This window comes from Eimeria maxima, genomic scaffold (genome assembly GCF_000499605.1).
Source record: "Eimeria maxima Weybridge genomic scaffold, Emw_scaff103, whole genome shotgun sequence".
NCBI classification, from domain to species: Eukaryota; Apicomplexa; class Conoidasida; order Eucoccidiorida; family Eimeriidae; genus Eimeria; species Eimeria maxima.
In genome coordinates this window covers 20,169-30,168 of record NW_013563370.1, presented here as the reverse complement: position 1 = coordinate 30,168, position 10,000 = coordinate 20,169, and the positions used below count along the sequence as shown (strand labels likewise).

Here is a 10,000-nt window from a genome sequence, read left to right as displayed (position 1 = left end):
GTTTATCTTATACATTAATACATTTATTTATTGAGGATATACAAGATATTTATCATTATCAATTACATAGATGGTTATGTGCTGCTAGTTAGTTCTTATTTATTATCTTTAAACCCTAAACCCTCATAAACCCTCATAAACCCTCATAAACCCTTATAAACCCTTATAAACCCTCATAAACCCTCATAAACCCTCATAAACCCTCATAAACCCTCATAAACCCTCATAAACCCTAAACCCTAATATTCAAAAACATTTATTTATTTAATATATATATATATACAAGATATCCAGCCCTTGGTCATAAAAGTCAACAATCATAAACCCTAAACCCTAAACCCTAATTTCTAAACCCTAAACCCTAAACCCTAATTTTTAAACCATACATCTTTAAAACCCTCTAAACCATCAGGGAAACACCTGCATAAACCCTAAACCCTAAAATATCATCGGTACAATTTAGGGTTTAGGGTTTAGGGTTTAGGGTTTGCATGCAGGTCGGCGATGCCCTCAGCTGTCGCGTTTATCATTAAGCTTTCGTGGTGCACATCTTTGTTTGCTGCTGCCGCAGCAGCAGCGCAGCAGCAGTTGCTGCTTGTGTGGTTGCTGCACATGTGAGGGAGCAGCAGGAGCAGCAGCAGCAGCAGCTGCTGCTGCTGCTGCTGCAGCACGAGGGCAACAAAGTACAACAGCAGGGCAAGGAGGAACAGCATCAACATCAGCAGCTGCAGCAACAGCAGCAGCAGCAGCAGCAGCTGCTGCTGCTGCTGCTGGTACATGCAGACAGAAGCTGCAGGCATTGAAGGCAGTAACAGATTTATCCATCATTGGATTAAAATCTCCTGCTGCTGTACAGGCACTACAGTCGGTATGCTGCTGCTGCTGCTGCTGCTGCTGCTGCTGTAGATGCTGCTGCTGCTATTGCTGCTCCACGGTGTCAGTTACGTTTATGTTGGATATGAGGGTTTGTTTTTTACTGCTGCTTCTGACGCTTTTGCTGCTGCTGCTGCTGCTGCTGCTGCTGCTGCTGCTGCAGTTCGCGTTTCCTTCGCTGCAGAAGTTAACGGTGCAGCTGCTGCCTCCAGCAGGTGCTGCTGATGTGCTGCATTTGCTGCTGATGCTGCTGGCAAATGGTACTTTACATGCATCCAGCAGCAACAGCAGCAGCAGCAGCAGCAGCAGCAGCAGCACTAGGTGCACCTTAAGTGACAACAACAGCAGCAGCAGCAGCACTAGGTGCATCATAGGTGACAACAACAACAACAACAACAGCAGCAGCAGCAGCAGCAGCAGCAGGCGGTGGTCTGTGTCTGTAGATCAGGCGTCAGGTTTAGAGTATGGGGGGGCATTAGCAGATACAGCAGCAGGGTCGCATGCAGCAGCAGCAGCAGCAGCAGCAAATGGTTGCTGCTCCTTGCTGCAGCGCAGAGGCTCCACAGGAGACACCTGGGAGGTTTCACTGCAGCAGCAGCAGCAGCAGCAGCAGCAGCGGGAGGGGCGTAAGGACTCTCCGGTGCTGCAGCATGAAGGTCCTATATTGCAGCTGTTGCTGCAACAGCAGCAGCAGCGTCAGCAGCAGCAGCAGCAGCAACCTGAGCAGCTACTAAGCATTGCTGCAGCACTATTAGAGTACCCAGGTTTACGTGCTGCAGCAGATGCAGCAGCAGCAGCAGCAGAAGCAGCACTGGAAAAGAGGACACCAGCAGCAGTTGCTGCTGCTGCTGCTGCTGGTGCTGCTGCTGACACCAGTGGAACGACAGCAGATGCAGCAACAACAACAACAACAGCAGCAACACCAGCAACAGCAGCAGCAGAAGCACCTGCAGCAGCAGCAGCAGCAGCAGATCAAGGATTATCTGTAGGGAAGGCAGCATATTTATTTGCTGCTGCTCCCCTACAAGAAATAAGATTTAGTGCTGCATGCAACTTATCCAATACAGATGTAAGCTACTGCTGCTGCTGCTGCTGCTGCTACTGCTGCTGTTTCTGTGTGTGGTGCTGCTGCTGTTGCTGTTGCTGCTTCTGCCGCATCTGCACACCCATTTCTGTTGCTGTTGCTGCACAATTTGCTGCTCTTGTTGTAACTGTTGCTGAATCATTTCCTGATGCTGCTGTGTGTGTGCTGCTGTTGCTGCTGTTGCTGCTGCTGCTGCTGCTGCTGCTGCTGCAGCTGCTGCGCGCTCTTAGTTTGCTGCCTAACTTACGTATCCTTGAGCTAACCTGCGGATACAGCAGCTATGGTAGGGATTTGCTGCTGCAGCTGCCGCTGCTGCAGTTCCTCTCCCTGTCTATACACCCTATGCTGTCTTGGTCTATAGAGGCACCGCTGCTGCAGTTGCTGCGGTTACGGCCTCCTGCTGCACCTCCATGCAGCAGCAGCAGCAACAACAATAACAACTGCAGCAGCAGCAGCAGCAGCAGCAGCAATGAATTAGCTCTTACACAGACAGAGCTGCAGCATATTGTGTCTACAGCTATTGATTTTGCTGCTGCACTGCCACACAGCAGCAGCAAATTATCTCTGGTGTATGTACACCTCAGTGATGCTTGCTGCAGAGGTAGCAGCAGCAGCAGCAGCAACAAGCATTGCTGCAACAATCCAGGCTGCTTCTGCAGCAGCAGCAGCAGCAGCAGCAACGATGTTGATGCTGAGCTGCTGCAGCATGCAGCAATGCTCCAACAAATTGCAGCCAAGATTGTTGCCACTACTAGCAACAGTAGCACCAGCAGCAGCAGCAACAGCAGCAGCAGCAGCAACAGCAGCAGCAGCAACAGCAGCAGCAGCAGCAGCAGCAGCAGCAGCAGCAAGGTGAAGTGTTGCGCTGTGGTAGGGCGTTCAATAGGCGATGCCTTTGATAACCATCGCCTCCCCTTCCGCAGACGAGCACGCAGCAGCAGCAGCAGCAGCAGCAGCAGCAGCAGCAGCAACAGCAGCAGCAGCTGTAGCAGCAACATTAGTGGTGGTGGTGAGATCGCGCTTAAGTCATCAGGTACTGCAGCAACTCCTGCTGCAGCTGCTGCAGCATCTACTGCAGGAGGTACTGCAACAGGTACAGCAGCAGCAGCAGCAGCAGCAGCAGGATGGGAAGGTTTGCTGTCTGCTGCTGAGCAGCGGCAGCTGCAAGAAAGTGTCTCTTGTCTTCCTGCTGCAGCAGCAGAAGGCCCTTTGCTGCTAGATGCATGGGGCGGCCTCGAACGGCTTGCTGCTGCTGCGCTGCTGTAGCAGCAGCTGCTGCTGCTACGGCAGCAGCAGCTGCAGCAGCAGCAGCAGTAGCAGCAGCTGCTGCTGTGGAGCCTGCCGTTGCAGCAGCAGCAGAAACATATATACATTGTTATGGTGACATACTTGCTGCTGCTGCTACTGTAGCTGCTGCTGCTGCTGCTTCCCTGCATTGTAGCAGCAACAATAACCACAGCAGCAGCAGCAATACAGCAGCAACAATAACAGCAGCAGCAGCAGCAACAATTGTTGCAACTGCAGCACTTGCTGCTCTTGCAGCTCTCCGTCTTCTCAATTGAGTATCTCTACAGCTGATTCCTGCTTGCTGCTGTTGGTGGTGCTGCTGCTGTTGGTGCTGCTGTTGCTGCTGCTGCTCTTGCTGTTTCTGGTGCTGGTGCTGCTGCTGCTGCTATGGCTGCTGCTGTTGCATGGCTCGGGGTGAGCCAGGAGTTTGTATATAGTTTGCTGCAGCAGTAGCAGCAACTGCAGCAACAGCAGCAGCTGCTGCTGTTACCATAGGGTTGCAGCGTGCTGCTGCTGCTGCTGCTGCCAGCAGCACCACACATAGATCTCCTGCTGCTGCCCACTCATAGTAGTAGCTCGTTGCTTTTGCTGCTTCGCTCGCTCGATCCTGCAGCAGCAGAAGCAGCAGCAGCAGCAATAGTAGCAGCAACAGCAGCAGTAGCAGCAGCAACAGCAGCAGCAGCATGAGTAAAGTGCTTACCTTGTGATCAAGGGAGACTGCATGCAGCTGCTTAGCAGCAGCAATGCGGTGCTGCTGCTTTGCTGCAGCAGCAGCAGCAGCAGTGCCCTCTGCCATCAGCACATGCCATATACGCTGCTGCTGCTGTTGCTGCTGCTCCTGCTCCTGCTGCTGCTGCCTAGGTGTTGCTGCTGCTGCTGCAGTCAATGACAGCCACAGACGCTGCAGCTTTGCTGCTAGATCTGCTGCTGGAGGTGCTAGCAGCAGCGCAGCAGCAGCAGGAACATAAGGCAGCAGCGCAGGGGTTCTCCCTCGTGCTGCTGCTGCTGCTGCTCCTGCTAATTTTGCTGCTGTTGCTGCTGCTGCTTTTGCTGCTGCTGCGGGCTTCTCACGAGCAGCAGCAGCAGCAACAGCTAACGCCAATAAAGGCCCGTGTGGGCTCACCATATGTTGCTGCTGCTGTTGCTGCTGTTGCTGCTGCTGCTGCTGATGCAGGCGTTGCGCCAGGAGTGCAACAGCAGTGCTTGCTGCTGCTGCTGTTGCTGTAAGTGCAGCAGCAGCAGCAGCACCATACTGCAGCTCAACAAGAGCGCATGCAGCAGCAAAACAAAACCCCTCAAGAGCAGCAGCAACACTTACGTCTGTTGCTGGCAGCAGCGACGGCAGCAGCAGCACTTCCAGCAACCGCACTAACCTGCTGCTGCTGCTGCTGCTGTTGCTGCTGCTGCTGCTGCTGCTGGATTGTCCTAAGAGCAAGTCCTCTGGTGCTGCAGCAAATGAGGAGCGAAACCTTAAGATTGCTTCTGCATGCTCTGCTGCAGCAGCAGTTGCTGCTGCTGCATCAGGACTGGTGCAAGCTGCTGCTTCTGCTGCTGCTCTGCTGCTGCTGGCGCTGCTGCTGCTGATACTTCCGGTTGTTGGCCGTGCTCCTGCGCCTGCTGCTGCTGCTGCTGCTGCTGCAGTATAGCTATCTGGGTCGACCAACCTGTCTGTAAGGCGCAGCTGCTGCAGCTGCAGCAACAGCAACAGCAGCAGCAGCAGCAAAGTATATACAGGTACTCGTACCTTAGGATAGAAGAAGTGCCGGGTGTATATACCCAGCAGCAGCAGCTGCAGACACACGTGCTGCAGCAGCAAACACACACAGACAGCAGCAGCAGCAACAGCTGCAACAACAGGAACAGCAAGAAGGAGCAGGAGCAGATGCTGCAGCAATAAGAGCAGCAAGCTGTAGTTGTCAGCAGCAGCAGCAGCAGCAACAGCAGCAGCAAACGATCTATAAAAGTCTACTGACCCAGGGAAGCTCTCTAATTTGAGCGGCCTGCTGCTGCGGCTGCTGCTGCTGCTGCGGCTGCTGCATTTGCTGCTGCTGCTGCTGCTGCTGCTGCTGCATCTCCGTATTCTGTCCCTCCTGCTGCTGCAGCTGTTGCTGCAGCTGTTGCTGCAGCTGTTGCTGCAGCTGTTGCTGCAGCTGTTGCTGCTGCTGCTGCAGCCGCTCGAGCCAAGCCTTATTGGTCTTGCTGCCCAATGCCATATTAGCAAAAGCAGGTGCAGCAGCAGCAGCAGAAAAAGGTGCAGCAGCAGCAGCAGCAGCTGTTGCTGCTGCTGCAGCAGGCCTATGCGGATGCTCTAGCCCAGCAGCAGCAGCAAGAACTGCAGAAGCAGCAGGAGGCAGCAACTCAACAGCAAGCAGCAGCCATGGCGATGGCATAGCCCTCTCTGTTATACCTGCAGTGCTGCTGCTGCTGCTGCTGCTGCTTAAGTACCTGTTGTTCCTGCTGCAGTTGCTGTTGCTGCTGCTGCTGCAGATGCCTGGTTGGTAGATCTGGCGCAGCAGAACTGCAGCAGAAGGAAAACTACGGGCAGAACTTGACCCTGCAGCAGCAGCTGCTGCTGCTGCAGCTGCTGCTGCTGTCATTGCTGCTGTTGGTCTTGCTGCTGTTGCTGCCGTTGCTGCTGCTGCTGCTGCTGAATGTATGCGTTGCCTTGGTGCTGCTGCTGCAGGGGAGAGCAGCGCAGCAGCAAATAGCTGCTTAGAAGATACTGAGGCAAAGTGTCTCCATTGTGCTGCTGCTGCTCTTGCTGCTGCTGCTGCTGTTGCTGTTGCTGCTGCTGCTGCTGTTGCTGTTGCTGCTGCTGCTGCTGCTGCAGTTGTTGTTGTTGCTGCTGCTCTATGTGTGGGAGGAGACAGCAGCTGCGCCGCCCCACAACAAAGGCGGGTGGGAGGCCGCATACTGCTGCTGCTGCTGCTGCTGCTGCTGTTGCTGCTGCTGCATTACTGGTTGTGCTGCTGCTGCTGCGGCTGCTGCTGTTGTTGATAATGTAGCTGCATTACGGGTTGTGCTGTTGCTGTTGCTGTTGCTGTTGCTGCTGCTGCTGTTGCTGTTGCTGCTGCTGGCAATCGAAGGTTCGTTGCAGCGCAGACAACTCGAGCAGCATGGACCCTACATAGTCCTAAACCCTAAACCCTAAACCCTAAACCCTAAACCCTAAAAATTAATTCTTCTATTATAAATAAAAAACGAAGACACACAAGTCAAGGCGCTAAACCCTAAACCCTAAACCCTAAACCCTCAGGGCCCACCGGAGGGTTTACTACCGAAAACAAACGATGAGGATTAGGGTTTAGGGTTTAGGGTTTATACAGATCTAGGGTTTACGGTGTCTCCTATGTTTATTCTTTTATTTATTTTTTATTAAACATTTTAGGGCTTTAACAACAATTTAGGGTTTAGGGTTTAGGGTTTAGGGTTTGGCGGTCGGCAGCGCTGACGACAGGCTCCATTTGCTGCAGCAGCAGCAGCAGCAACTGCTGCTGCTGCTGCTGCGACTCCTGCTGCTGTAGCAGTATTAGCAGCAGAAACAGCAGCAGCAGCAACACCGGCAGTACTCACTGCTGCTGCTGCTGCTGCTGCTGCTGCTGCTGCTGCTGGCAGCAAATAATAGGATCGTTATAAGGAGACAAGGAGAGGAAGAGACAAAAGAGGAGACACAGAGAAAAGGAGACACAGGGGAATAAATAAATAAATAAATAAATAAATAAATAAATAAATAAATAAATTGTCTCCTTTTTAATTGTCTCCTTTTAGGAGACAAAGAGAGAAAAATAAATAAATAAAAACAATTGTGCTCTGTCTCCTTCCTCTAAACCCTAAACCCTAAACCCTAAACACTCATTCTCGCTGTAATCTAAACCCTAAACCCTAAAAAGGGGTTCTAATTCTGCTCGTCCCTCTCCATGCGCCTGGGGCGCTCTGCTACTAAACCCTAAACCCTAAGACCTAATTCTTAAACCCTAAACACTAAACCCTAGGAGCCAAACCCTAAACCCTGGGACCCCAAACCCTAAACCCTAAACCCTAAACCCTCATGCCAATAAGACAACAGTTTATTATTTATGTTTTTGTCTTTTTAGTTATGGTGATGGAGACCACCACATAAACCCTAAACCCTAAACCCTAAACCCTAGGCTTGGGCAGGGGAGCACAACTGTGTGGGTTTATTCTCTGGTTCTTCTTGTGAGCTGCTGGTGCTGCTGCTGTTGCTGCTGCCCTTGCCTTCTGTGGCAACTTTTGCTGCAGTTGCTTCTGCTGCAGCAGCAACTGCAGCAGTAGGGTGATCCTTCGTGTCTTTGCTGCAGTCTCCTGCATCAGCAGCAGTTGCTTCCTTTTGCTGCTGCTGCTGCTGCTGCTGCTGTTGCTGCTGCTCCTTCTTTTCTTCCTGTGGCTTCTGTACTTCCTGCTGCTCTTGCTGCTGCTGCTGCTGCTGCTGCTGCGAGCGCAAATCGATTCTGCGTCTCTTAGGCGTGTGCCCAGCGAGCTGCAGCAATGGTGCAGCAGCAGCACCAGCAGCACCAGGTGCAGCAGCAGCAGGAGCAGCAGCAGGAGCAGCAGGAGAAATATATATTTTCTTAACAGCAGCACCAGCAGCAGCAAGCTTAGGTTCATCAAAGGAAGAAGTAGTAGTAGGTATTAAACTCTTAGCATTACATTGACTACCTGGTACCCTTTGCTGCTGCTGCTGCTGCTGCTGCTGCTGTTGCTGCTGCTGCTGCTGCTGCTGCTCTATTTCTGCTATCTGTATAGATAAATCCTCTGCTGTCTCCTTTACTGCCTTTAGTGTTGTCCCCTCAGGAAGAGGAAGCAAACCATCATATATACGATTAGCTAGAGCAGCACACTCCTGTATACACCAGCAGCAGCAGCAGCAGCAGCAGCAGCAACAGCAGCAGCAGCAACAGCAACAGCAGGAATAGTAGTAGCATGAGGAACAGCACAAGAACAGCAGCAGCAACAACAAAAGAAGCAACAACAAAAACAGCAACAACAACAACAACAACAGCAGCAACAGGAGCAGCAATTAATTCCCCAAAACAGCAGCAGCAGCAGCAGCAACAGCAACAGCAGCAGCAGCAGGAGCAGCAGGAATTACCTTAAATAGTATTAATGCTTGTTGTATATCCCCAGTAAAAAAGAAAGATTGTGCTAAGGAAATATTTGCTGCTAATGATCCTTCTTCTCTTAATTTATATAAATAACGAATATATAATGATTCTCCATAGTCCTGTATACACCCCAAACCCTAAACCCTAAACCCTAAACCCTAAAAAACCCTAAAACCTTAAATATATACAATTATATATATATATATATATTCTAAGGAAAAAAGAATTCATTATTATTATTATTATTATTATTATTATTAATAAACACCAATTTATTTATTATTACTTATTATATATATATTATTAAAAAAAAAAAAAAAATTAGGGTTTAGGGTTTAGGGTTTAGGGTTTAGGGTTTACGTGTGTTGCATCTTGAAATCTATTATTCATTAATTGTAAATCCCCTAAGCGCATGCATGCAAAAGAAAGATCTGTTGCTGTAGATATTATTTCCTCCCTGCTTAGACCTTTTGCTGCTGCTGCTGCTGCTGCTGATTCTGCTGCTGCTGCTGCTGATTCTGTTGCAGTTGGTCCTGCTCTTGTTGCTGTTGCTGCTGCTGCTGCTGCTGCTGCTGCAGGCTCTGTTGCTGCTGTTGGTGTTGTATCTCCCTTTGCTGCAGTTTCTGCTGCTGTTGCTGCTGTTGCTGCTGCTGTTGCTGCAGTTGCTGCTGCTGCTGTGTCTGCAGTTGTTTGTGCTTCATTCTTTGCTGCTTCCTTTGTCTTCTCTGCTGCTGCTGCTGCTGGTGCTTGCGGTGGTGCTGCTGCCATCTGCATTAGTTGGACCTGCAATAATAACAATCATTTTATTATTGTATCCGTTATTGTTAACTTATCTACATAAACCCTCCTAAACCCTAAACCCTAAACCCTAAACCCTAAACCCTAAACCCTAAACCCTAAACCCTAAACCCTACCTTTAGGTAATTGTTCGAGCATATCTTCTTTAGATTCTTCAATAGAAAGAAGAGCATCACCAAACCACAAATAATAAACCCCTAAACCCTCATCTAATTCAGCTGTGTCTGCAGTTGTTTGTGCTTCATTCTTTGCTGCTTCCTTTGTCTTCTCTGCTGCTGTTGTTGGTGCAGCAGCAGCAGCAGCAGCAGCAGCAATTGCTGCAGCAGCAGGAGCAGCAGGAGAATTATAATTTAATTTTTTAGCAAGACATTTCTTTGCTAACTCAAACATTTGAAATGCCAATTCATCATCTAATACTTCTCTCTCCTCCTCTGCTGCTGCTGCTGCTGCTGCTGTGCTGCTGCTGCTGCTGCTGCTGCTGCTGCTGCTGCTGGTGCTTGCGGTGGTGCTGCTGCCATCTGCATTAGTTGGACCTGCAATAATAACAATCATTTTATTATTGTATCCGTTATTGTTAACTTATCTACATAAACCCTCCTAAACCCTAAACCCTAAACCCTAAACCCTAAACCCTAAACCCTAAACCCTAAACCCTAAACCCTACCTTTAGGTAATTGTTCGAGCATATCTTCTTTAGATTCTTCAATAGAAAGAAGAGCATCACCAAACCACAAATAATAAACCCCTAAACCCTCATCTAATTCACTACATTTTGTCTCATTAACCCTAAAAAAAAAAAAAAAAAAAAAAAAAAAAAAAAAAAAAAAAAAAAAAT

At 49.9% G+C, this 10,000-nt stretch overlaps 2 protein-coding genes across 2 annotated transcripts in view; one reads left to right on the top strand and one right to left on the bottom strand.

The window, feature by feature from the left end:
• Positions 1-1,862, top strand: part of EMWEY_00013810 (hypothetical protein, conserved) — a gene marked incomplete at both ends in the record, with an annotated part of 3,454 nt that extends 1,592 nt beyond the window's left edge. Inside the window, 3 exons of the mRNA XM_013477203.1 lie at positions 498-868; positions 1,058-1,499; positions 1,750-1,862. Of these exons, the coding sequence (XP_013332657.1) occupies positions 498-868; positions 1,058-1,499; positions 1,750-1,862 (926 nt within the window). The remainder of the gene's footprint in view (positions 1-497; positions 869-1,057; positions 1,500-1,749) is intronic.
• Positions 1,863-7,388: 5,526 nt separating this feature from the next.
• On the bottom strand, positions 7,389-9,135 carry EMWEY_00013800 (TPR domain-containing protein, putative; the record flags this gene model as incomplete). The annotated part of the gene is made up of 3 exons (XM_013477202.1): positions 7,389-8,105; positions 8,355-8,486; positions 8,728-9,135. 3 exons carry the CDS (start codon positions 9,133-9,135, stop codon positions 7,389-7,391), a joined length of 1,257 nt encoding a protein of 418 aa, XP_013332656.1.
• Between the last annotated feature and the right edge of the window lie 865 nt (positions 9,136-10,000).